This window comes from Mandrillus leucophaeus, unplaced genomic scaffold (assembly GCF_000951045.1).
Source record: "Mandrillus leucophaeus isolate KB7577 unplaced genomic scaffold, Mleu.le_1.0 Scaffold335, whole genome shotgun sequence".
Lineage (NCBI taxonomy): Eukaryota > Metazoa > Chordata > Mammalia > Primates > Cercopithecidae > Mandrillus > Mandrillus leucophaeus.
In genome coordinates, this window is record NW_012103532.1 from 148,173 (window position 1) to 174,617 (window position 26,445).

The 26,445-nt window shown below is 56.2% G+C and overlaps 1 protein-coding gene across 4 annotated transcripts in view; it reads left to right on the forward strand.

Moving 5' to 3' along the window:
* Window positions 1-26,445, forward strand: part of NEK6 (NIMA-related kinase 6) — a 104,708-nt gene that overhangs the window by 70,580 nt on the left and 7,683 nt on the right. For all 4 annotated transcript variants that reach the window (XM_011988669.1, XM_011988671.1, XM_011988670.1 and 1 more), the window contains 4 exons: window positions 3,088-3,198; window positions 8,249-8,357; window positions 9,243-9,350; window positions 21,428-21,522. In XM_011988669.1, coding sequence (XP_011844059.1) covers window positions 3,088-3,198; window positions 8,249-8,357; window positions 9,243-9,350; window positions 21,428-21,522 — 423 coding nt within the window. The remainder of the gene's footprint in view (window positions 1-3,087; window positions 3,199-8,248; window positions 8,358-9,242; window positions 9,351-21,427; window positions 21,523-26,445) is intronic.

The following is a 26,445-nucleotide window of genomic DNA, read 5'->3' on the forward strand; positions in this document are numbered from 1 at the left end:
GTTAGCCAGGATGGTCTTGATCTCCTGACCTCGTGATCCGCCCATCTCGGCCTCCCAAAGTGCTGGGATTACAGGCTTGAGCCACTGCGCCCGGCCCTATTGTGGTTTTGATTTGCATTTCTCTGATGATTAGTGATGTTGGGCATTTTTTCATGTTTGTTAATTGCTTGTATGTCTTCTTTTGAAGAATTACTGTTCATGTCCTCTGCCCACTTTTTATTTTATTTTTATTTATTTATTTTGAGACAAAGTCTCACTCAGCCACCCAGGCTGGAGTGCAGTGGCATGATCTTGGCTCACTGCAACCACCGTCTCCCAGGTTCAAGCGATTCTCCTGTCTCAGCCTCCTGAGTCGCTGGGATTACAGGCACCCGCCATCATGATTGACTAATTTTTGTATTTTAGTAGAGATAGGGTTTCACCATGTTGGCCAGGCTGGTGTTGAACCCCTGACCTCAGGTGATCCGCCCACCTCGGCCTCCCAAAGTGTTAGGATTACAGGCGTGAGCCCCCGCGCCCAGCCTGTTTACTTATTTTTTATTTTTATTTAGATAGAATCTCGCTCTGTCACCCAAACTGGGGTATAGTGGTGCAGTCTTAGCTCACTGCAACTTCCACCTCCCAGGTTCAAGCGATTCTCCTGCCTCAGCCTCCCGAGTAGCTGTGACTACAGGTGCCCACCACCATGCCTGGTTAATTTTTGTATTTTTAGTAGAAATGGGGTTTTGCCATGTTGGCCGGGCTGGTCTCGAACTCCTGATCTCAAGTGATCCGCCCACCTCAGCCTCCCAAAGTGCTGGGATGACAGGCGTGAGCCACCATGCCCAGCCTCCGCTGCTCACTTTTTAATGTTTTTTGTTTGTTTGTTTGTTTTCTTATTGATTTAAGTTCCTTATAGATTCTGGACATTCATAGTTTATGAATGTTTTCTCCCATTCTGTCAATTGTCCATTTACTCTGTTGATCACTTCTTTTGCCATGCAGAAGCTCTTTCATTTAATTATGTCCCACTTGTCAGCTTTTGGTTTTGTTGCAATTGTTTTTAAGGACTTGGTCATAAATTTTTTGTCAAGGCTAACGTTGAGAAAGGTATTTCCTAGGTTTTATTCTAGGATTTTTATAGTTTGAGGCCTTACATTTAAGTCTTTAATCAATCTTGAGTTAATTTTTACATATGGTGGAAGGTAGGGGTTCCGTTTCATTCTTCTACATATAGCTAGCCAGTTAAGTGAGTAGGGAGTCCTTTCCCTTTGCTTATTTTTGTCAACTTTGTTGAAGATCAAGTGGTTATAGGTGTGCTGCTTTATTTCTGGGTTCTGTATTCTGTTCCATTGGTCTGTGTATCTATTTTTGTACCAGTACCATGCTGTTTTGGTTACCATAGCCTTGTAATATAGTTTGAAGTCCAGTAATGTGATGCCTCCAGGTTTGTTCTTTTTGTTTAGGATTGCTTTGTGTGCCACCTTCTGAAGTCCAGTCACCCTGTGTAAATTACCGACATTTGTTACTGACCAAAGTGCTTCCACAGGGGAGCCTGCTGCTAAGATGGCAACAGAGCTCCCTCCCAGCCACCCCTGGAAACCAGGATTGAATGTGCCGCACCTGTATCCAGAGCTATGCAGGGTGCCTGGTTCCTTGGAGTGGTGTCTGGATGTTTACTGAGCCCTGGCTGGGGGCAGGCAGGGGCCAGCACACCCACCTCAGGGTCAGACCTTGGTCCAGAGCAGGGGCTTGAGGACTCGGACAGGCAGTGGGCGCCATAGCAGAGAGGGATCAGTCTCTGGGGGGACCTGGTGAGAGGACGGACACATGGGGAGGAGCTGGGGCTAGTGGCTGAGCCCACTCTGGCTCCCAAGGACCTGAGCTGGGGCCAGTGGCTGAGCCTGCTGTGGCCCCCCAGGGTCCACACATGGGGGGCTGGCTTGGGGAATGAACTAATGAATAGGGGCTTACATGGCTCTGTAACATCTGCCCAGGCTCCCCTCATTTTAGAATCCATGGATGGGCACAGTGCATCCTTCTTCCAGCCACTTCCGGGCCTTTTGGGAAATGTGCTCACTATCGGCCTCTGGTGGTCGGCTGGTGTCTGGACTAGTCTGATCACACCCACACCAGGGCAGGATCTGAGAGAGCAGATAGGGGACTCTGCTCTCTCAGATCCTGGAGTCACTTCGATATAAACAGTCAGCTTTGTTATGAACAGATGCCAGGGGCTCCTCTTAGCCTAGCAGGGCCTGACTTCCAGCCAGAGGGGCACCGTTCTGTCCTGCTCCATGCTCCAGCTCCGTGCTCCACTGCAGCAAACATGCAGGCTATGGTGCGAAGGACAGAGGCAGGGTCTCAGCATGAGCAAATCAGCTGGGCGGCTCTCGTGCCTCCAGGGATTTTTTTCAAGATTTCACAAGGGCCGGGCATGGTGGTGTGCAGCCGTAGTCCCAGCTGCTCTGGAGGGTGAGGTGGGAGGATCGCTTGAGCCTAGAAGTTCAGTTTCAGCCTGGGCGACATAGTGAGATCCTATCTCTACAAAAAATATTTTTGTAAAAAACTGATTTCCCAAGAGACAGGTCAGGGATTGAGAGAGTGGGAAGGATGAAGGGAGGAGACGATCCTTCTGAGGAGCACCTGCAGGCTGGCCGTGTCTGAGCACAGGGCACAGGGACAGAGGTAGGGCCGGATGCCGCCCTCAGGGTCTGGTTGGTGAGGAGGAGGGGGAGAGTCCTTTCCACAAGCCCATGCTGAGTCTCACGTAGCTCTGTGCAGCTGCCCTGGTACGCATTTCAAGAGTGTTGACCCGTGTCGTCTTCACAACTAGGCTTCAAACATGACTTCAGTTTTACAGATGAGGAACATGACTTCAGTTTTACAGATGAGGAATCTGACCCTCAGGGAGTCCAGCTGGCTTTCCCAGTGTCACCCAGGCCTTCCTGACTCCCCAGCACAGGCCTTTCTTTCCCTGGGACCCACTTCTCTGGCAAATGTCAGGGCCTCAGTGACCGACCGGGTGCCAGCAGGGTGCCGGTGGCGGGCAGGCGCTGGGTCTGTCCCGTCTTCACTGGTGCCCCCTCCCCTCTTTCTCTCCTCATGCAGCAACTGAACCACCCAAATATCATCAAGTATTTGGACTCGTTTATCGAAGACAACGAGCTGAACATTGTGCTGGAGTTGGCCGATGCGGGGGACCTCTCACAGATGATCAAGGTAAGCACCTGGCGGGTGGGGGTGCTGGGGCTGTGCAGCTCTGGAGCCAAAGGTGGCAATCTGCCTTCAGCCCAGTCCTACGATGCTCTGCCCTTAGCCAGAGGCGGCCGCCGGGGACCCTGGGCGCCCCTGCGGATGCCCACAGGCCTTAGCTGCGGTCTGGTGAGGGCCTCTCAGGGTCCATCCCCAGCTGCTGTTGCTGGAGGCCTCTTTCTTTCCATTGGCCTCAGGGAAGCCCAGCTCAAAAGAGCCCGTGTGCAAAAGCAAGGCGAAGGTGGCGCCAAGACAGGATGGTGGCTGGGAGGGGGCCAGCCATGGGCAGAAGGAACCCCTCTGGCCACCCCCCGTGCCCCAGCCTGTCCGCAGGCATGTGAGCCACTTCTCCTGTCTCACAGAAGGAGCAGGGGCAGCACCCTGTTTGGTCCGACCCCAGCTCTTGGGAAAGCGTCTTGTAGATCCCACTACCTCATTTTACAGGAGAAAACTGAGCCCAAAGAGGTTAAGAGACTTGCTTGAGGATACCCAGCATTGTGGGGACAGAGCCATGCCTGTGGCCCAGGTCTCTTCCTGGCCTGGGACCCTTTGGTGGACATAGTCCAAGATGACTTCCCCAGCCCTAGAGGGGGAACTCCATTTCCATGTTCCAGCTGACGCCCAGGCCTGGGGTCTTCAAGAGATTGAGCGATCGTTCGAGTCACATGGGCAGGCTCAGCGCCAGGGCTGGCTCGTGCTCCGCACCCCTACATACCTCTCCACCTGCCTCACCCCACCGCCCAGGGCACAGGGCGGGGTCCACCATGAGTCTGCTGTCCAGGACCACTGCAGCTTCAGTGAAAGAGCGGCACCTCCTGCCAGCCACCACCCAGCACAGTACGCTCAGGCATCCCTCACCAAGTCCCCGCTGTCCTCAGATAGCAAAGCTCAGAGAGGTCTAGTCTCCTGCCCAAGGCAGCTAAGCCTCTAGGTGGAGGCCCCCAGGCCTGCCTGACCCCCAGGCCCAAACCCTCAGCCCCTACTCCACTGTTCTTTAGTGGAGGTCCTCACATCCCTACTGGCTTGGACCTCTGTCCCCGGGGCCCTGCTGTGGCCCCAACACCTCTCTCCTCTGGATGCAGCCTGTCTGCTCCCAAGTGAGGCTGGGCCCCGCTCGAGCGCCTACCCTACTCACAGCCGCGCTTGGAAACGGGGCTGGATGTGGGTTCTCTGTCTTTCCCATCAGGCATTGGGGGTTGAGCAATTGCTTGGTGCTCTTCTGAAATTTGGCTCCTAGGAATATAGGCGTCACTGGGAAGTGGCATTACTTGAGCTGTTATCACCTGCTCTTACATTTCCGTTGACATATTAATGCCTTTGCAGGGATGTTAATCTGCACACAGATCCCTGGTGGGAACAGATGTGCTAGATCATGTCTTAGCTCTTCCTCTCCCCTGTCCCCGCTTTACTTGTTTCTCCTTCACACATTCCCTTGCTGAACACACAAGCATCATGCATCCACCATGTGTCACCCTCGTGCCAAGAACTAGGGATGTCACCAGCATGGCTACTGCCCTCAGGGATCACAGATTCTAACAGGAAGACCCTCAAACGAGTAGTTAGGAGCCAGTGTGAACAAGCCATGTGCAGGGCCTGTGGGAGTCAGGAAAGCCTTCCTGGAGGAGGTGACACTGAGCTGAGCCGTTAGGGGAGGCAGGCTGTCCAGAAGCAGGAATGGTCCAGCAGGGATGGGAAAGGGAAAGGGGAGCTGAGATGGAGACGACTGGATCATGCGGGGCCTCTCACTCGAGGCTCGGGATCCGGGACCAGACCCTAACGTCAGAGAAGCTTCCTAAGATTCATGGCAGGGAACAAACATGGTCAGCTTTGTGTTCTAGAAGAAAGACTAGAGGCTGGGTAGGAGAGGTGAGGGCAGGGACGGAGGGGGAGCAGGAGGTGAAGGAGAGGCCTCTCCCTACTGCCACACGGGAACGCAGCCCATGGAGGGGATGCCTCACCCTCTCAGCCCCAGTGGAGCCCAGACACTGTGGCCTCTCAGTCTGTGGAGTGGGCCTGCAGTCAGACAGGCAGATGGGGGGCTGAGGCTGGGCAAATCCCTCTTCCCTGAGCCTCAGTTTCCACCCTGTGCCCGGTAACCTCTTGGAGGGAGCATTGTGGGAAACCCAGGCCAGATGCAGTCTCCTTCAGCAGAGAGAGAAGAGGAGGCGTGGGGGCATTCTATCCAGCATCCCTCCTCTATGCCAGGCTTGGGAGGGGGTGTCCCCTTCCTCTTCACCACTTCCTTGGCTTCCCCAGAGCCAACACTGGCTCAGGGTTCAAGTCAGTCATGAACCCAGCGGGACTGAGTCTAGGATAGGTGTGGCCTCAGTTTCTGAGCAGCCACCTAGCCCGCCATGCCTTGGGTCCCTCCTCCTCCCCTGGCATAGTTCCCCCACCACAGCCCCCACCTCTCTCCCCCCAGTGTCCCTGCCTACTCCTGTTCCCTCCAACCCAGCTCAGGGGCCCTCACCTGCAGAGCTGGCTCAGTGCAGCTGCCAACAGGGGAGGCCTGGCAGTGCAGAGACCCACCCGAGTAAGACACGTCTCCTGTGTGGCCTCGGGCGGGTCCCTGTGCCTCAGTTTCCTCATCTGTAACATACCAGCACAGTGTCTGGGGCTTGGTGGGAGCTCGGTCCCCCTGGTTCTGCCTGCTCTCAGGCCACCTCTGGGTTTCCAGAGGAACAGGGGCCACCGCATGGTCGTCCCACTGGCCTCAGAGGCTGTCAGGCAGCAGGGCTTGTGTCCCGAGAGCCTGCAGCCTCAAGGGCTAAGCTGCGCCATCACAGCCATGGTGCCTGAGTTATTTACAAGGAAGAGTGAAGCTAGGAGCTGCCGTAGCCCCAGAACCCACCAGAGACTCTGCGCCTCCCTGCTAAATGTCAGACAGTGCTTATAGGACGTGACATTTAGAAAATCACCCCTCTCGGCCATGCGCATCCCTGCTTAAATGCTGTAATGAGGATTCACTCACGTCACAGCGTGAATAACATCCCAGCCTGGCTTGCCGCAGGCCTGGAGGTGGCCCGGGGTTGGGGTCTGTGCTGACACCTGGGACGGCTCACCAGAGAGGTTCTCCCAGAATTGCACCTCAGAACAGCCTTGAGGGGATTTATGGCGAGGCCAGGGGTTCCTGCCTGCGACTGTCCCACTGTGGGAAGCACCCAGACCTGGGTCCCAGCTGGGTGCCAGGTGACCTTGGGCATGTTCCTGAACCTCTGAGCTCGGTCTCCCATATCAATGGTTACTGGTGTTAATAGAAGTGAGCTAAGGGGGCCAGGCGTGGTGGCTCACACCTGTAATCCCAGCACTTTGGGAGGCCAAGGCAGGCAGATCACCTGAGGTCAGGAGTTCGAGACCAGCCTGGCCAACAAGGCGAAACCCCGTCTTTACTAGAAATACAAAAAATTAACTGGGCGTGGTGGCGCACACCTGTAACCCCAGCTACTCGGGAGACTGAGGCGAGAGAATTGCTTGAACCTGAGAGGTGGAAGCTGCAGTGAGCTGAGATCACGCCACTGCACTCCGGCCTGGGCGACAGAGGGAGACTCCATCTCAAAAAAAAAAAAAAAAAAAGAAGTGGACTAAGGCCTTGGGCTTTATCGGTGGGAGGCCTGGGGTTGAGCTGTGTTTCTGCCTCTTTCTGTGTGACCCTCAGTTTTCTTTCCCCGGCTGTAAGATGGGCCCAGCCCTCCCTCTTAGGCGCGGCGTGGTGGCCACACCCTGCAGGTGGTCTGAAAGTGCTAGCCCAGGTCCTTTCCTCCACCCACGCCCCTTCCCAGGCCAGTGTGTCCTGGTCAGTTCCCAGCTTCCCAGCACCAGAGCAGCTGCCCTGACCCTCAGGCCCACAGCGCCGCCTCTGCCTGCTTTGGGGAAAGATGGTGGCTTTGAAGCAAAAAGCCCCTGAACAAAAAGCTGGTTTGCAGGTAGCTGGTGAAGTCCTGCCCCACCGCCATGGGCCTGGCATCCGAGAGCCACCCTCGTCTCGAGCTGAACCGTGGCTGTCACATGCTCTGGGCCTGCCCTCTCCAGGACCTTCTGTTACTTACGGCTCACTCAGTGCGGCCGGGGGCCTTTTGTTTTGGTTTCTTCCTGGATCACTAAATATGTTTTCCCAGGCAGTGAAGCAGAGTGACCCCGGGTTCCATTTGAACGTGTCCAGCCCATTTCCTCAAGGTTCTCGCCACGTTTGTTAAGAATTCCAGTGCGGGGCCCGGCGCGGTGTCTCATGCCTGTAATCCCAACACTTTGGGAGGCCGAGGCGGGTGGATCATGAGGTCAGGAGTTTGAGACCACCCTGGCCAACATGGTGAAACCTCGTCTCTACTAAAAATATAAACATTAGCTGGGCATGAAGGCGCATGCCTGTAATCCCAGCTACTCGGGAGGCTGAGGCAGGAGAATCGCTTGAACCTGGCAGGCGGAGGTTGCAGTGAGCCGAGATTGCGCCACTGTACTCCAGCCTGGGTGACAGGGCAAGACTCCATCTCAAAAAAAAAAAAAAAAAGAATTCCAGTGCACTGAGATCTGCTGGTTCCGAGGAGGTGGGAGCAGCTGTGATTTAACCACCACATGTGTCCTGGGTGCCACCCTCCTGGGCCAGGTTGGGGCTGGGGACAGGGAGAGTAGAGTCCACACCATTTCAGTCCTGCAAGGAACACCCTGTCTGGGATGTGTCCAGGAGGTTCTGGAAAAATGTAGTTGAGGGCCACTTTCAGCATATTTGATCTGGGTGTCCATGCAGCAAGGCCATTCGGACACGCCAGGCCTGTCTAGCCCTCACGGAGCTTTCGGGGTGGGGACAGGGTGGCCGCGGAGTGCCATTCAGGTAGAAGGAGAGGCGTGGACACATCACTCTTGGCTCTGGGCTTATTGTTTCTCAACTGCCTAATCCCCACTCCCTCCCCCGTGCCAGGCACCAGTTGCCCACTGGGGAAAGGACAGAGGCAGTGCCCTGTGGTCACCCACCTCCAAGCCCGCTCACCCGGACCTATCCCTCTGCCTGTCTCCCCCGCTGCAGTACTTTAAGAAGCAGAAGCGGCTCATCCCGGAGCGGACAGTGTGGAAGTACTTCGTGCAGCTGTGCAGCGCCGTGGAGCACATGCATTCACGCCGGGTGATGCACCGAGGTACGCGCCACCCACCAGGAGCCGCCCGGAGCCCAAGTGCCCCTGGAGCCCCAGGAAGACGCTTCCCATGGCTCCTCCAGGGTCCTCAGGGGCAGCCCCTTGAGGAAGTTGGACCACTCTGTATTCCCTAGGCAGGGAGGCTGTCCAGCAACCACACATACACGCACCCGGGTCAGGGACCTAGGTGGAAAGTGACGTGAGCCCCAGCACCACTTCCAGTTCCCCACAGCAGCCTGGGAGGGAGGTGAGGGGAAGCCCCACACACAGGGGCCTCTCACGGGGGCTTTGCCGTCCCAGCGGGCTGGGCTGAGAACGGGAGGCACCTGAGAGGGATGTTACCATAGCTGACATCACTCCGAGTTGTGAGAAAGGAGCCTGGTGGGTGCCTGGCAGGGCGCGGGGTCCTTTATGTAGGCTGATTCCTGAACACCTCCGTTCCTTAACTCTACCTGTATCTCTGGGTGTCTGCTGTATTTGAGGTCCCGCCCTCACTGAGGGCTACGGCACAGGGTGCCCCACTGAGCGCCTCCTTCATTCGTTACACAGATTTTCCCTGAGGGCCTCCTGTGTGCGAGGCACTGGTCTAAGCATAGAGGATACGGCTCTAGAGCCGGAAACAGGAGCACAGAAACTCCTGCTCTCTTAACCCTCACAGCAGCCCTGTGAAGTTGGTGAAGGGAGACCCATTTTACAGGTGAAGAAACTGAGGCTCAGAAATGGTCAATTTCCCGAGGTCCCACAGCCAGAGCCAGGACAGGGCCTTGCCCTGAGGGAGCAGGACCCGGGCTAGGCCTCACCTCACCCGGAGCTCCCCCTTCCTCTCGTCCTGTCCCACCCACCCCAAGCCTCCTACCTCACACCAACCTCCTTCTGCTCTCCCTGCAGACATCAAGCCTGCCAACGTGTTCATCACAGCCACAGGCGTCGTGAAGCTCGGTGACCTTGGTCTGGGCCGCTTCTTCAGCTCTGAGACCACCGCAGCCCACTCCCTAGGTAAGGGAGACCTGTCTGTGCCCCAGCATCCCCCAGCGGTCCTGGTGACGATGCAGGGAGACGCAAACATTCTCCCCACGTGTCTTTGGTCAGTTAGGGCAGGAGGATGCCTCTTTTAAGCCCCAGAGTTTTCTCATCTGTTCAGAACAGTGACCCAGAAGGGAGTCAGCCATGGCCAGAGGAGTCCAGCTGGGGCTTCCCGCACCCTCTGGTCACCTCCCGGCCCTTGCAGGAGAAGCTGACTGAGCCGATTGCTTGGAGCTGGGGGTGTGTCTGTGGCACAGGGCAGCATCTTCCCACTGCTGTGAGCGTCTCGTTCACAGCCAGCACCCTGGGTCCGTCCCTCCTGGGGGCTGGACATTTGTGCTCTTCCTAGGTTTTGGCCTTTAAACTGGCGGTTTTGAGGCTGTGGGTGCCAGGTGCCTGCCAGGGAGGAGGTGACATTGTAGCTGGACCATAAAGGGTGACCAGGTGCTGCTGGGACAGGGAAGGCGGGAGCAGTGTTCCAGGAAAGAGTGGGTGAGCCTCGGCGTGCAGCTGAGCCTGGCTTTGCCGCAGACCAGGGTCCTTGCAGGAGCGGTGAGAAAGGCGGGCAGGGCTTTGAACGCTGAGCTCAGTGGGCTGGACACCACCCTAGGGGTCGGGGGTTGCCGAAGGGCTGAACTCGGGAAAACACTTGGTCAGATGTGTGTTTTGGGGACACGTGAAGCAATGGCAAGCTTCAGAATCCACACACTGGGTATGTAACCAAATGTGAAACTTGGAATGCTGGACGATGGAGGATTTTTCATTTAGTGAGAACACAGGAACCAAGAAAGCCCCCCATTCCCCCGCAGTGGAACACAGGAGCAGAGTCTCCGGTGCGTTACTACAAGGCTGTCTGGGTTTCACCATGCCCATCTGTGGGCACATTTCCCCGAGGCCCATGGAGTGGGCGAGGGCCCCTGCTTTCTCGGGGCTAGCTCCTGGCTCTTTGAGGTGCGTTTGCAGAGGAAGGTGCCCCCAGGCCCACCCGCTGTGTGCTGCGCCCACCAGCGTCTGCTTCCCCAGGCGGGAGCTGGGCCCCAGGAGCTGCCCGCCGCCTCCTTGAACATCGCCCCATTCCAGCTCATTTCCACCCCGCTCCATGGCTCAAGCCAGGACGTCTCCCATCCCCAGACACCCGAGTGCCTGCAGCAAGTGGGGTGTGAGAGAGAGCAGCGTTGTCTGGGCGGAGGCACTTTCTGGAAGTCACAGTGTCCTGTGGAAAGTGTCACTGTTCACACAGATTCCAGGGAGACTCTCAGCGCGTTGCACACAATTAGGAGAAATGTACGAGCCTAGAGACTAGCGGCTCCCAGCAGCTGCTGGAGCCAGCGGGGCTGGCGGGGAGGGGCTTGTTTTGAAACTCTCGTCCCCACCTGGCCAGGCCTCAGGAGCTCTTCCTTTAGCTCCAAAGGGAAGATGTGTCAGGACCTACCTACCCCCGGGGAGTATGGGACACTCCACTCATGCCCCTGACAGCCCCAAGCATCCAGCGATCCTTCCCTTTAGCAGAAGAAGAATCTGAAATCCAGGTGCTCGAGAGATTTTCCTGAGGTCACATGGCAGCAGGCCTCTCGTTCCAGAACCCACGCTGCTTCCAGGAAACGAGGGCCGGGGCCTCGGCGGATACTGTCGGAGCCCCCCTTTGGGGACCCAGGCCACCGACTCTCTGTTGCTGGAAGGAAGCCTTGTCTTTCCCTGTTCCCTCAAACATTGACTTCCCTTGTGAAAAACCAAGTGTTTCGGTCACTTTGGGACTATTTACCTGTGTGGTTGAAGGGCTTCGAAAAGACCAGGAAATTCAAGGGAAGCTGTCAAAGAGAAGAGGTCAAACCGCTGCCTCCTGTCCCCTGTCAGTCAGCACCGAGCCTTTCTCTGTCCCACTGCAGAAAAGAGACTGCGGCGCTCCGTCAGAGCCGGTTAGGATCGCATCATTAGGAACGGGCAGAGATGCGTCTCATCCGACAGTATGATTTTATTGACTTGGACTGGTGCACTTATTATATTAATGAGAAGGAATTGGAACTTGGGAGAAGGCCGCCCTCATAAGCCGGGCTCTTCCCGAGCCCTCCGAGCGCCGACCAGGCCGCATGATGGGTGGAAGGAGCCCTCCTGGGGCCTGTCCCCGCTCCGGGCTGTGTGCCCAGCATCTAGGAGAGATGGCCAGTGAGCTGAGGCCTGCACGGCGCTGAGCAAGTCCCTCAGCAGGACGAGCTCCCAGAACCGAGGGCCTGCACCCACCAGCTTCCATAATGGTGACAGTGCCGCGCCAAAGCCCAAAGACAGTGCCGAGCCAAAGCCCCTTCCACCAAGAGGTTCTGCAGACTGCTGACTAAGTCTCGCACACACGTTTGGTTGGGCAAGAGATTGAACTAATTACCATTGCATCATGACTCAGGAGGGGCACAGGGGCCAGGGACACTGCACGCCCTGTGCGTGGGGATGAATTATGCATCTGCCGCACCTCATGTGCACCTACTACGTGGGAATGCTGTGCTGGCAGCCACGTTGCCCCGGCAACCACCTCGTCCCCTAAGGCTGCTGACCCAAGAGCTGGGCTTATGCAAATCTGGTCTCCTCCCACTTCCCCCTCCCGGGCCCCTCCCCACCTCTGTATTTGCTAACACGAGGCTGGCATGAAAGGGCATTAGTCAGTGCCATGGTCGGGCTGACAGGTGCGGTACCCAGCGGTGGCAGAGCGGCTGCCTCGGTGTCAGAAATAGGAGCCGTAATTAGAGCGCAGAACAGAATGAGCGTCAGACGAATTACCAGGCAGCAGATCATATTTGTCAGGAAGGATTGCATACATAAAAATTAAGTGACAGTACACGCCGGGGTAATGCAGGAAAAATGAAAGATTTGCCTATACACAGCTCACAAGCTGCAAGCAAGTGTCTCGCTCCGAGCAAGGCAGCAGCTGCAAGACAAATCACGGGGCTGGGAGAGCGGGCGGGCAGGCCTGGCTGCTCGGCTGTAGTGACAGGGCAGTCTCGGTGACAGCCACGGGTGACAGGGCGGGAAGGGCGGCTGGTCACACCCAGGCGCAGGCAGGGCCCGTGCTGCTGCCTCTTGGGGTCTGGGGGAGCAGGTCTGGTTGGGGATGACCCCGTCGGGCACTCAAGGTCAGGGCCCCACTGGGTCTCCCGGGGCTTAGCCTGGCCCTGAAGCGCAAACCCCTTCCTTCTCCTTCCTTGAGCCTACTGCCTGGCCCTGGGCTGTGTGCTGGGGATATGCAATTATGCAGTTTTCAAGGGGACAGACACAGTCTGTGCCAGGTGGCATGTTGAAGGGACAGGTGGGACTGCCTCTTGGGGCCCGCTGTGGGCAGGCAGGGCAGGTGTGGAGCTCCGTCATTCTAAACAGAGCCCCAGGGTGGCCAGGAGCCCAGGCTGGCGCCACCCCTCCCAGAGCCACTCTCACTTCGTTTCTCTGTAGCCACTGAACTCACTGAAAGATGAGTTAACGACGAAGAAAAAAAGAGTTCAAAAAACATTTTGCTTTTTCGTTGGCCAGACATGGTGGCTCTCGCCTGTGATCCTAGCACTTTGGGAGGCTGAGGCAGGCAGATCAGTTGAGGTCCGGAGTTTGAGACCAGCCTGGCCAATATGGTGAAACCTCATCTCTACTAAATACAGCGAAAAAATTAGTCGGGCATGGCGGTGCCGCCTGTCATCCCAGCTACTCGGGAGGCTGAGGCAGGAGAATCACTTGAACCCAGGAGGGTCAGTTTGCAGTGAGCTGAGATGGCGCCACTGCACTCCTGCCTGGGCGAGTGACTCTATCTCAAAAAAAAAAAACAAAAAAACCACATTTTGCTCATTTTGCTTTTTTGTAAATCATCACAAGGCTTATTATCCCATTTTACAGATGATGAAACTGAGGCTTAGGGAAGTAAGAGAGACCACATCCCTCTGGTCACCCAGCAGCCAGGTACCAGAGCCCCATGGGAAATCAGCTCAAGCAAGGAGCCCATCTCCAGGCATCAGCCTGCAGCATAGCCCAGGGAGGGTTTGGGTTGTGGGTGCCCAGGGAAGGGGTCGAGAGAGAATCCCCAGCGAGACCTGGGGTGCGAGGAACACCTAGGGCTCTGAGCACTGCTTCCTCGAGGAAAAGCCCATTTGACCTCGCCAACAGTGGGTGTTGGTGGGGGACCTGGAGCTCAGCCTGGGCCCCACAGGGAAGGACAGAGCCTCCTCTCATGGTGTGTGTCAGCGCTGCCTTGCAGGGGATCACACCATGCTGTGATGTGTCTGCGCCCAGGCCTGGCACGGGGACCCTTGTGGAACATTTGTTGAGTGGACGGACGACCTTCATGGCCAGGCATCCCTGGGGACACCCGACAGTGCAGGCACGGACGGAGGGCCATGCAGATGCATCCCAGGCCACCTCCTGCCCAGCCCCACCCTGTGTCCCATCCCAACAGTGCAGGACGCCTGGGAATGATCTGTCAGTCCCTCAGGCCCAGAATCCCTGCCTCAGCAGATGGACCTCAGGCCTGAGTTTCGGCCAAGGTTCTGAGCACTAACCCCTGGGTGGCAGTCACAGGTCTGCCACATTCCTGGCATTTTCAGGGGAACAAACTGTTAGGAAGTGATAAGCTGATGCCGAAAGGGGAGGGGAAGAGAGGGAAGGGCCTTAAGGGGCCAGCAAGGGATGTAAACTCCAGCTCTTTGGTTCATTCATTCATTCATTCATCCATTTGATGAGGATCTGTGCTGGGCCCGGCCGTTCCCTAGGAAAGCTGGCTTGGCCCCCGCCTCTGTGGAAGATACAGCCTGGTAGGAGAATCCGTTTAGTCTTCACCATGAACCAAACACTCCTCCAGCAATCGCTTCTCATTTTCCAGAGAGGGAAACCAAATCTGCAGAGGTTGGGGGGGACCCTCTGTTTTCCTGATGGGAGGACCAAGACTGAGAGAGTTTCTGTTCTCAGCCAGGGAGTGGAGGAAGCAGGTCCAGCCCAGCCAGCTCCAGCTCCACATCACTGCTGTCCCCACCTGCCCCTGCCTGTCCCGTAGAGGATTCGGTGCCAAGGCACAGCCACCCAGCCCGATGTCCCGCCGGCTGGACGGATGTCGGCAAGGAGACCACATTTCTCCAGCTGCTTTCCAATCCACCATCTGGGGAAGAGGGGCAGCTTGCAGGCACCAGCCTCCCCTTCCTGTGAAATCTGCCTTTTTCATAGCTAATGAACATGTTTCAAACACCGAGAGCATTTCAAAACATGGCAAAGTTTGTTTTGACAGGAGCGGTGCATCTTGGAGAAGCGGGACCCCTTTAATCAACCTCCCCCTTTCAGATCCCACATTCTCCTCTGATATCTGCTGGGTTTGAAATCGGGGAGTTCTAGGTAAAGATTCCGGGAAGGTCAGGGTTTGTCAGGCTCTTCTTTCATACACACAGCTCTGTCCCCCACCGAGAGGAGGGGGCGGTGGGAGTCGCTGCGAGGGGCATTGAAACCCAGCCTGCACAGGGCTCTGCCTGTGCGTCTCAGCATCGCCGGGAGATGGGCCGGGATAAGGAGGTCGTCCTGGGCAGGGCCCCTGTCCGTGGATGCCCCTCCTCCTGCCAGCTTCCCCGACTTCCTCAGAATCCCAGCTCCCCTCGCATCTGGGGATGCGTCCTCCAGTGGCCCGCTGCAGGCTGGGGGTTTCTTTGAAATCTCTCGTTTTATCTTCAAAACTCATGCGAGCTGGGCATTGTGCTCCATAATGTCTGAGTGGCTGTTGTCAGCATAGACACCAGGCTTTACGTGACTTATTCCCAGACAAGTTGGCATCACAGGAAGAGGTGCTGTATCTGCTCCTGTAGCTTCACACAGCCCTAGCTCCAGTCCAGGATACCCTGCCCCCAGTGAGACACAGCACCCTGACTTTAAGATGGAAGGGGGAGCAGCCCCTCCCCTGGGTCAGGGGGTTGGGGAACCTGCCAGGAGGCAGAGACCTGAGGACCCTGTGCTGCCCGGCTCAGGATGAGCCAAGCCTCTCTCAGTTAAGCCTTCACAGTTCCTTCACTTTCTTTACCTTTCTGTTGCACAGATGCTCACCGAGCATCTGAAAGAGTGGGGTGGGTGAGTGAGGCCTTTTGGCAGCTCCTTTTAGACGGAAACTACCAGTAACATCTCTTGTAAGAGATGCAGGTGTCCAAGTTCCACCCCTGGAGATTCTGGCCCCCAGGTCTGGAGTTGGACTGGGGATCCAGATTTTTAACCAGCCTTTCCAGGCAATTGAGCTGCAGCACGAATCAGTTTGGTTCTTCCTTGATAGACGCGGTCAACTGGCTCTTTCTGGATACTTCCTAGGACAGACAGCTAACTCCCTGCCTCCTGATGGTTCCACTCCTGCAAGGTCCCAGCAGGGTCAAGGCTCAGTTAATCTTAGATAGAGGTGGGCAGGTGACTGGCTGGATGGATGGGTGATGAACAGACTGATGGATGAATGAATAGGGGGGGATGGATGGATGGATGGATGGATGGATGGATGGATGGATGGACGGACGGACGGACGGACGGACGGATGATAGACAATTATGGATGGTTGGACAGTTGGGTGGATGATGAATGGATGGCAGTTTGCAACACTAGCATCTTACAAGAAAGCTCCAAATTGCATTTGGGTGTTTGTCTTTTCTCCTTACACCAGTGGAAATGGGGTAAGCAGGAAAAGCAGTGAGGTGGCAGAGGAGTGAGGTGAAGAGAGGAGGGGACGGAGGGCTGGTGCCCCAAACCTCTCTCTGCCTATGTGCCCAGGCTTTCAATACAAAGCCAGGCTGAGACAGGGATCTGTCAGCCTGCCTTAGAGACCCAGCAGAGGGAGGAAGTGGTGATGGAACAAAGGGATAAACATAACGTTTGGGTCCTGCTGAGCAGCTGGCTCTCCCTGGCCAGGGGAGGGGACCTTAAAGGAGCCCACAAGGTGGCAAAGGGAACAGCATGTGCAAAGGCACAGAGGCGAGTGGAAAAGCAGGCTGGGACTGGGGCTGGGGCAGGGGCTGGAGTGGCCACTGTGGGAGGACCCGGGCTGAGGGCCAGGCACTCCAAGCCCTTGCTTTCTGATGGACCTGGCCAACGCAGCTCCAGGCCACAGCCTGACCCCAGTGTAGGTGACCTCTCCTTACAGCGCCCCTCCTGTAGAGGCCCAGGCAGATCCGCAGTGAGCAGAGGAGACTGGGGGTGGGAAGAGCCTATGGGGTCAGACAGAAGGGACAGGAGTCGCTGCCTCCATCTGTCCCCTGTCATCTCTGTGTGCACCCCATCTGCCCTCCATCATTGTCCAACCTGTGGGCACCTCCATCCATAGCACCTGGGTGCTGGAATCCACTTACATATGTCCTGAGGTTCCCACTGTTCACCGGGAACTGTGTGTTTCATCCCATGGCTGGCTACAACAAGCCATCCATTTCACACTGGCCTGTTCCTTTCCTTTTGCTCCCGCATGACCAAAATACACAAGGTGTTGCGACTGGAAGTCGTGATTTGCTTTCCCAGTAGAACCCCACACGGATTCATATGCTGACTGACAGCCCTTTCTGCTGAGTAGCGGTTAGCCCCTGGCTTCGCTCATCAAGTATGCGTAGAGGGTCACACCTTTCTCATACACAGGGCTTTAAGTGAGGGCTGCTGTGCTTGGGGATTATTGCCGTGAAAAGGAACTTGGTGTCCTGATAAAGCAATAATCACATTTCAGACACTTCAGCTCCGGGCAGCCATCAGTTAAACAAGCACTGTGTTCAGCTGCAAGGAAGAACTGTGGTCAGTGGCACACGCCGCCACATAGCTCACAAGCAGGCAGAGTCATTCATCCAGTGAGCGGACGCCCACAAGGCACCCACTGTGAGCCATCCTGCGCAGGGTACTGGGATGCAGCAACCAACAAGGTCCTGCCCCTGGGGTTTTCACAGCCCAGAGCAGAGACTTCCAACACCATTCACAGCCTCTCCAAAACTGCGAGGTCGTTCTTCATCCATCTCCATTAAGATAAGAAAAACAAGGCCGGATGCAGTGGCTCAGGCCTATCATCCTAACACTTTAGGAGACCAAAGTGGGAGGACTGCTTGAGGCCAGGAGTTTGAGACCAGCCTGGGCAACATAGCGAGACCCTCTCTCTACAAAGAATTTTAGGCGGGGCTTGGTGGCTCACGCCTGTAATTCCAGCACTTTGGGAGGCTGAAGCAGGCAGATACCCAAGGTCAACAGTTCGAGACCAGCCTGTCCAACATGATGAAACCCATATTTACTAAAAATATAAAAATTAGCCAGGCGTGGTGGGTTGCGCCTGTGGTCCCAGCTACTAGAGAGGCTGAGGCAGGAGAATCACTTGAACCCGGGAGGCGGAGGTTGCAGTGAGCCAAGATTGCGCCACCGCACTTCAGCCTGGGTGACAGAGCGAGACCCTGTCTTAAAAAAATAAAAAAAAGAAGAAAGAAAGAAAAAACAAGAATATAATAAAGTTCAAAATGTTGTTTTGTAAAGAACTGTCCTCAGTTTTGAGAAATGGGTTTTCTTTTTTTTTTTTTGAGATGGAGTTTTGCTCTTGTCGCCCAGGCTGGAGTGCAATGGCACGATCTCGGCTCACTGCAACCTCCGCCTCCTGGGTTCAAGTGATTCTCCTGCCTTAGCCTCCCAAGTAGCTGGGATTACAGGTGCACACCACCACGCCCAGCTAATTTTTGTATTTTTAGTAGAGACACGGTCTCGCCATGTTGGCCAGGCTAGTCTTGAACTCCTGACCTTGGGTGATCCACCCGCCTCGGCCTCCCAAAGTGCTGGGATTACAGGCGTGAGCCACCGTGCCCGGCCACTGAGAAATGGGTTTTCTAAATCGTGCCAAGCTGTCTTTTCTTTTAAAAATCATAGTATGACGCTAAGTGGTAGTTGGGAGCTTTGTGTTTTTAAATGCTTCCTTCATGAAATTAAAAGTTACCTGTGTTTTTCCCGAAATCTCCTGACTGTGAAACCCTGAGGCCTGGACCCAGCGCCTTCTGAATCCAGCCCCTGAATGGTCCATTCTCCTGCCAGCGTCCTGGGTCCTCTCCTCCTTGTGTCACAGGCTACATCTCAGCGAGCCTTTGCCACGTTGGGTCCCCAGCTCCCCACAGAGACTCTGGTTAGGACAGCAGCAGCCTCTGTCACACGACATGATGTCTCCAGGCCAGTGAAAATGTTCTCAGTTTAGCAACCTTAAAAATCCAGGCCAGGCCAGGCGCTGTGGCTCATACCTGTAATCCCAGCACTTTGGGAGGCCGAGGCAGATGGATCACCTGAGGTCAGGAGTTCGAGACCAACCTGGCCAACATGGTGGAACTCCATCTCTACTAAAAATATAAAAATCAGCTGGGCCTGGTGGCACGTGCCTGTAATCCCAGCTACTCAGGAGGCTGAGGCATGAGATTCACTTCAACCCGGGAAGCGGAGGTTGCAGTGACCTGAGATAACACTCACACTGCACTCCAGCCTGGGTGACAGAGTGAGACCATCTAAAAAAAGAAAAAAGAAAAAAAAATTCCAGGCCTGTGCCTCCAGAATAGCCGTCTACTCAATGGGCTGATAGGAGAATGTCAGGTTACAGGACCAGATTCCTGGGCTGCACCCCAGACCTGCTAAATCAGCCCCTCTGCTGAGGTTTTCATGCCTCTGGTGATGGAGAGCTCACTCCCTCAGGAAATCCTCCCATCTTTGCACAGTTTCAGCTCATCCAACATGTGCCCTGCTGCCCAGAGATAGCCCTACAGGCACTGGGAGGTCAGGGAACAGCCCTCCACAATTTCCTCAGTGTTGGCCTTTCCTACGAGGAGAAGAGGGACCCTGAGGACAGGCCCTGAAGCCTTCTGGCTTCCCTCTTGACAGCAGAGCCCCATCTTCACCATTAAAACCTTTTTTCTCTTTCACTTTTTAACTGAGGTATAATATACATGCAGTGAAGCTCCTGGTCACCACTCCTATAGAGTAGCTTTTCCTGTTCTTGAATTTCACATAAATGAAATACAATAATGGGCTCTTTTGTGCCTGGTTTCTTTTACCCAGCATTACGTCTGTGAGCTGCATTCATTTTTTGTGTATAACTGAGGTTTGTTCTTTTGCAGTGCTGTATAGTATCTCACTGTGTGAACAGACTGCGGTTTATCAGTTGATCCAACATTTGTTTCCAGTTTTTGCTGTTACAAACAAAGCCACTCTGCACATTCTTGATTGTGTCTTTTGATGGACAGAAGCACTGATTTGGGCATCTACCTAGGAGCGGAATTGCTGGGTTATAGTGTTGACAGTGTTTGGCCATGGTAGAAACCAGCCAATGGTCTTCCAAAGTAGTTGTACCATTTTCCCTTCTCATCAGCAAAGCATGGACATTCCAGGTGCTCCACACATCACCGACCTTGTTTTTCTTTAACTTTGGTTTTTTTGTCTTTAAGCATTCAGATGGCTACATAGTTGTATCTCATTGTGTTGTTTTTGTTTTTGTTTTTTGTTTTGAGACAGAGTCTCACTCACTCTGTTGCACAGGCTGGAGTACAGTGGCATGATCTTGGCTCACTGCAGCCTCCACCTCCTGGGTTCAAGGGTTTCTCCTGCCACAGCCTCCTGAGTAGCTGGGATGACAGGCGTGCACCACCATGCCTGGCTAATTTTTGTGTTTTTAATAGAGACGGGGTTTCATCATGTTGGCCAGGCTTGTCTCAAACTCCTGACCTCAGGTAATTCACACACCTCGGCCCCCCAAAGTGGTGGGTTTACAGGCATGAGCCACCGCGCCTGGCCGCTTAAGTGTTTTAATTTGCCATTCCCTGATGAGTAATGAGAAAAGTAGCCTTGCTTTGTGTGCTTATTGGCCACTGGGATATTCTCTTTTGTGAAGTGCCTGTTCAAGGCTTTTGCTCACTTGAATAAGGGAGTCGTTTGTCTCTTACATATTGATTTACAGAAGCTTTGAAATATATTCTGTAAAGAGTCCATTGTCAGGTGTATGTGTTGGGATGATTTTCTCCCAGTCTGTGGCTTGCCTTTTAACTCTGAATGGTATGGTTTGATGAACAGAAGTTCCTAGTTTTAATGCCTTACACACATTTCCTTTTTGGTTAGTGCCTTTTCCATCCTGTTTAAGAGATCTCAGCCAACCCCGAGTCTGGATGGGCTAACTGGTGGTGGCCACAGGCAGGACTAAGCGCTCGGTTTCTGGAGCCTGAGGGTCTGGGTTTGAACTAATTCCTGCCACTCTTATGCAAACTGAGCCTCAGTTTCTCCATCTGCAAAATGGAGATGCTGCCTCGTAGCACTGTTGGGAACATGGATGAGCTGACACATGCAAGATCTTGGTTAACCTCCACAGTGATGGTTTTTTCACTCTTCAGAGCCTGATCCTGATTCTTGTGGATTCAAACAGTCCCCTTAAAGGGCATATAGTCAGCTGCTTCCCCCAGCCGGGCCGAGGCATCCCCTTCCCCTGGGCAGCTAGCAGAAACACCAACCCCCAGCTCTCCAGCCCCATCCTGATTTTTTTTTTTTTTTTTTGAGACGAATCTCACTCTTGCCGAGGCTGGAGTGCAGTGGCATGGTCTCGGCTCACTGCAACCTCTGCCTCCTGGGTTCAAGTGATTCTCCTGCCTTAGCCTCCTGAGTAACCGGAATTACAGGTGCCCGCCACCACACCCAGCTAATTTTTGCATTTTTAGTAGACACAGGGTTTCACCATGTTGGCCAAGCTGGTCTCAAACTCCTGGCCCCAGGTGATCCACCCGCCTTGGCCTCCCAGAGTGCTAGGATTACAGGCATGAGCCGTGGCGCCCAGCCTCCCAGCCTGATTCTTGGTCTCGGCGGGTCCAGGGAATCTCCTTCAAGTCCCCAGCACCGCAGGTGTTTAGTGTCCTGCTAGCATGGGAACCTCTAATCTGATCCACCTGCTCATCTGACAGAGGAAGGCACAGGCCCAGAGAGGGAGAGGGCTGCTCAGAGACCGAGGCACAGTCTCTCCCCTGCCCCTGCGTGCCCTCCCTCCAGCCTCACCTCTGTGCCCTGCCCCTGCCCTACATGATGTGTAAGCAGCCCCCCTTGCTGTATTGCAGTGGGGACGCCCTACTACATGTCACCGGAGAGGATCCATGAGAACGGCTACAACTTCAAGTCCGACATCTGGTCCCTGGGCTGTCTGCTGTATGAGGTGAGTCTCTGCCCGCGGCTCAGCAGCATTTGGTGAGACGTGTGGGGGGTGCCCAGTTAGGGCAGGGCTCACCCTACCAGCTCAGGTTGGAACCCAGGAATGTCACGTCTGCCTGAGGCATCGGTGCCACCAGGGCCCTGTCCTTCACCCTCCTCAGCCCACGTGGGGCCTGGTCCGCAGGGTCAGGCTGGCGGAGGCTGTTGGGGGTGGATGGCAGTGGGTGGGGTCCAGGAAGGGAAGACAGGAGGAGAACAGGCCGGCACCTGACCCCCAGCTGCCCCTGCCCGTCGCCCTGGTGCTCACATTAACACGCCAGCGACTGTGTTCATCATTTATTAAGGGTCAGTCCCGTGCAGGGCACCGGGGTCAGGAGAGGGGTCAGACTTGCCTTATGTCCCTGAATCACTCTCCATGGACAGGTGGCCACCCCCTCCAGGCCCAGAAATGTGGGTCTCCCTGAAGACCACCCCCTCTCCCCTGAGCTGTGAAATGGAGCTCGGGGATGGCCACTTCAGACTTAGTGGCCTGTCTGGACGAAGGGACAGGAACCGTTTTGAGTTTTGATGGGCCCAGACGTGAAACAGTAAGAACAAATGGAAGTCCCCCACCCATTTTGTCCAGCCACACTGGGGCCCCAGGTGATGAGGGGTGTGGGGAGCATGAATCACTCTTGGCCGTGAAGTTCTTGCAGGCACCGGCAGGAGGGAGGCCTAAGCCCTCTGGTGTCCAGGTTGGCAGCCACACAAACTCCCCTCTCCCCTAGATCACCAAAGGCTGGGTGGCTCTGGGATTCCATCCAGCTGGTTGAGTCCCTCCGCATCTGTAAAATGAGAACAGGAGTACCTGTCTTGCATTGTCCTAGTCCTAATAAATGACAGACAAGAAAGGGCTCTGGAAACCGCCCCAGGCTGTTAGACACCAAGCCCGGCTTGGTTTTCCAGTTGGAACCCTGAGTCTTTTTCTGCTTTCCCCGGAGCTGACTTGAGCAAGCGTGGGGTCTGGCTTGGAGCTGACGCACTGAAAGAAGCTCAGTCCCGGCTGCTGTGGCCGGTGACAGTCCACAGCAGTGATGCTCAGGACAGCGTGTCCAGGGCCTGCCTCGAGTGCTGAGCAGTTGTCCACAGAGCCTGATTGCTCTGTCCCCTGGGGACCGTCGACTCTGAGGCTGACGTCACAGCCCTTGTGCGTGAACTTGAGGGCTACGCCACCCGCCGCTGGGCCACGTGGGGCCCATGGCAGCTCTCGTGGCCGGGGTCTTGTGGCCAGGGTCTTTGGGTGGTGAGATTTCCCCTCCCCACATTACAGATTGAGACTGTGAGATCAAAACTCTGATCTGTTTGCAGGGCTTAAACTTCACAGAATCTTTCTTTTGTTTTTTTGAGACAGAGTCTCACTTTGTCACCCAGGCCGGACGGCAGTGGCACAATCTCAGCTCACTGCAACCTCCACCTCCCAGGTTCAAGTGATTCGCCTGCCTTAACCTCCCAAGTAGCTGGGACTACAGGTGCCCGCCACCTGGCAAATTTTTGTATTTTTTGGTAGAGACAGGGTTTTACCCTGTTAGCCAGGCTGGCAGCCAGTGACCTGCTCTTGTAAGAACACGTATTTCATTTTAACAGACTGGCTGGAGGTGTGGTCCTTGTGGAACTGGTGCTTGGGACCCCTTCTCCCGGGGCTCAGCAGATGCGGGTGACAAGAGGGTGGGACCCCTTCTCCCGGGGCTCAGCAGAGGTGGGTGATAAGAGGGTCTGTGGGTGAGCCTGGCCCTGACCGAGCTGGGTGCTCTTTCCAGGACTCCACAGGGCATCGGTCGCAGGAGGAGCTCTTTGAATGAGGGTCTAGCTGGAGCAGCTGTGCAGTGTGCGGTGGATGGGGGAGGGCCCCGCAGGTGAAAGGGAGACAAGCCATTTGTCCTCCCCGCCTCCGTGTCTCTCCACAGCCCAGCTCCCGGGTGGGTTGGAGTGGTGGCGGGTGTTGAGCAGGGGGTGCGGGTGGGCTCGGGGGAGGGCAGTGGAGGTAGGAGAGAATTTGGAGGGAAGTCAGTGTCTTTAGCCACGGGAGACAAGACATGTAAGTCCAAACTCTTCTGAGACAGGAAGAAACCTGCTGGTGTTGGCCCCGTGTGCCTGCATATTCCGAACAGCCCCGGGGAGGGTGCGTGTGTTAAATCCAGGTGGGGAAAGCCCCGGGTGACGACAGTTGCTGAGCGGCGTGGAGCCACCGAGCGGCTGGTGTGTGTCCCCCAGGAGGAGTCGTGAGTCCCAGTCTCTCCGGGACTCCTCTGAGTACAGGCACTTAGGCAGGTGGCCACTCTGGCCACCAAGGTCGCTGAGGCTAGCAGAATCACACCCATGTCACCTGCTAACCTGGCTGTCCCTGGGCTCAGGGCTCCAGGGTCACCGCCCTGCCCCCACCTGCCGTAGGGTCTCAGGAGGAGATGCAGACCCACCTGTAAGTGGGCATCGTCCACCCAGTGTCAGATCCCGAGGGGCAGAGACAGGCGTTCTGGGTTTCCCAAGGCCCGGGCAGATGCCCACCGCGTAGTGGACAGCCGGGGAGCACAATTTTGAAGGAGAGCACATGTCTGTGTGTAGGCAGCTCGCTTACCAACTCGCTCGCATCCAAATCCCAGCTCCAGGGCCCACCCACGGAAGGATCCGGGCAAGTCAGCCCCTCCCAGGTGCGCTCCAGGTGTCCCATATGCAGAATGAGATCCCAGCCCACCTTGTCATAGTGAGGACGGAATGAGGCCCTGGGGGTGAGGCGCCCGAGTCAGAGAAGGCCCTGAGGCCTGTCCACCAGCCGCAGGCCAAGCACGGGCACTTCTGCCCGCCTCTGGCCTGAGGCTCCTGCTGCTTGCCACATTTCCCTTTTTGCTTTGGCCAGCGGGAAGCCAAAGCGCAGCCCAGCCTCAGTCCCCGAAGAGGCTCCGCTTCGTCCTCCTTTCCTCCTGTGTCTCGTCCCTGGGTCAGATGGTTTTTTGTTTCTTTTTCCATTCTGCTTTGTGTTTTTGTAAGCTGCTTCCCGTCTCCCATGAACCATGGGGGTCTCCATACATACACACACACACAGCCTATGAACACACGCACAGGCTGGCCAGGCTCTCAGAGCTGTGCCCACCTCCCCGGGGTTGGGGCTGGGCTGGGGCCGGGAGGCCGGCAGCTGGCTCCCTCTGCCTGTGCCAGGCCCTCCACTTGAGAACCAGCCCTGCAGTTCCCAGCCCCGTTCCCTGCCTGAGTCTTTGTCTCGGCTCTGCAGAGGCAGACACAGCCCATCCTGTGCCAGGCCTCACTGGATTCTGGGTCGGGCCGTCCTCCGAGTCCTCGTTTGTGGGCACCTAAATGTGCATTTCACGAGGCAGCCCCGCCTTCGTGGCTCCCTGGCACTGAGGCCCGGGTTCCACCGAGCTGACTCATTTGTTGGAGTAAGTGGGGCTGTGCGGCTCGCAGCTGCGGGGGGGACAGACCACAGCCGGGGCCGGGGGGGGGGGACGAGGGGACAGATTGCAGCCGTCCAGGGCTTTGTGGTGTGGGGGATGGATCACAGCCGGAGAGGGGGTTGGTGGCGGGGGGGACAGATACCGCTCTCTGGGTGGATACCAATCAGCAGTGGGAAGTGAATGAAACACAGCAGTCGAGCCCTGAGGGGATTGGCGTCCGCAGGGACGGCAGGCACTGACCTAACCCTGGCAGTCCCGGCCTCACACAGCAGCAGGCTGGTGTGGCCACCCATGGCCAGCCCGTCCAAGGGTGACGGGGCAGGGGCTCTGTGCCAGGTGACCCCCCTCCACTCCTGCAGCCCCGAAAGGGGAAGGGGAAGAAGAAGGGGAAGGCGAAGCAGGCATATCCCCAGCAGACAGGGAGGGGAGCCACATCTGAGTCCACGGCCATGTAATTGGAAAGAGACCTCCCGCAGTCATGCCCGGAGCCTCCCACCCCCACAGCCTGTGGTGTCTTCCAGGGGCGCCAGCCTGAAGAGCTGTGTCAAAGTCCCCCGCCCTCTCCGGACTACAGCTGAGGATCCTGCACAGGGCACATCCCCAGGTCACCTGGGTCCTGGTGACAAACACAGCCAGAGAAAACCTGCCCTTCCCCAAGCCCCAGCACGGCCTGGAAGGCTCAAAAGCCCCTGTGCTCGTCCCTGTGGCTGCGGCGACAGATGCCACCACGCCGATGGCTTCAAGCAACATAAGTGTACTCTGTTAGATCTCGTGGATTCTGGACGCCAGATGTCCAAAATCAGTCTCGCTGGGCGAAGTCAAGGTGTCAGCAGGCAGGCGCCTTCTGGAGGTTCTGGGGGTGAATCTGTTTCCTTGTGTTTTCCATGGAAAATGGAGAGGCCACCCGCAGTCCTCGGCCTCCGCCTCGTGTCACTGCAGCCTCTGGTGTGCGTCAGCCTGGCGTCTTCCCCTCTTCCGTGCCCTTCTCCCTCGGGCTTCCTCTCATGAGGGCTCTTGTGGCTACGTTGGGGCCCACCTGGATAATGCCCCCATCTCAGGAGCCAACATTTCATCACACCTGCAAAATCCTGTTTGCCCTAAAAAATGTCATTTACAAGTCCCAAAACTTCAGTGATGGACGTGTCCGGGGCCCATCATTGAGTCCCCCATACCCTCAAACTTGGGCATCAACTATTACCGAGGACCTCCTGCGGCCACCGGAGTTGCTGGCACTGACCCCAGCCAGTGGGAGCCACCACAAAGCCCTGCCGCTGGCCCCCGGGTGGGGCCCCAGCAGAGTATGTTGAAGAGGCTGGAATCAGGAGTGCTGGCCCGAACATGGAGCGAATCATAAGACTCGCAGGCCAGGTGGTGGGGAGCCCCCAGTGGGAGCTGGGAGCAGCAATGCCCGAGCTTGGGATATGGGAAGGCCGGGCTCTGTTCTCATTACCCAGATACCCATGGAGGTGCCCAGTGGGCTGCCC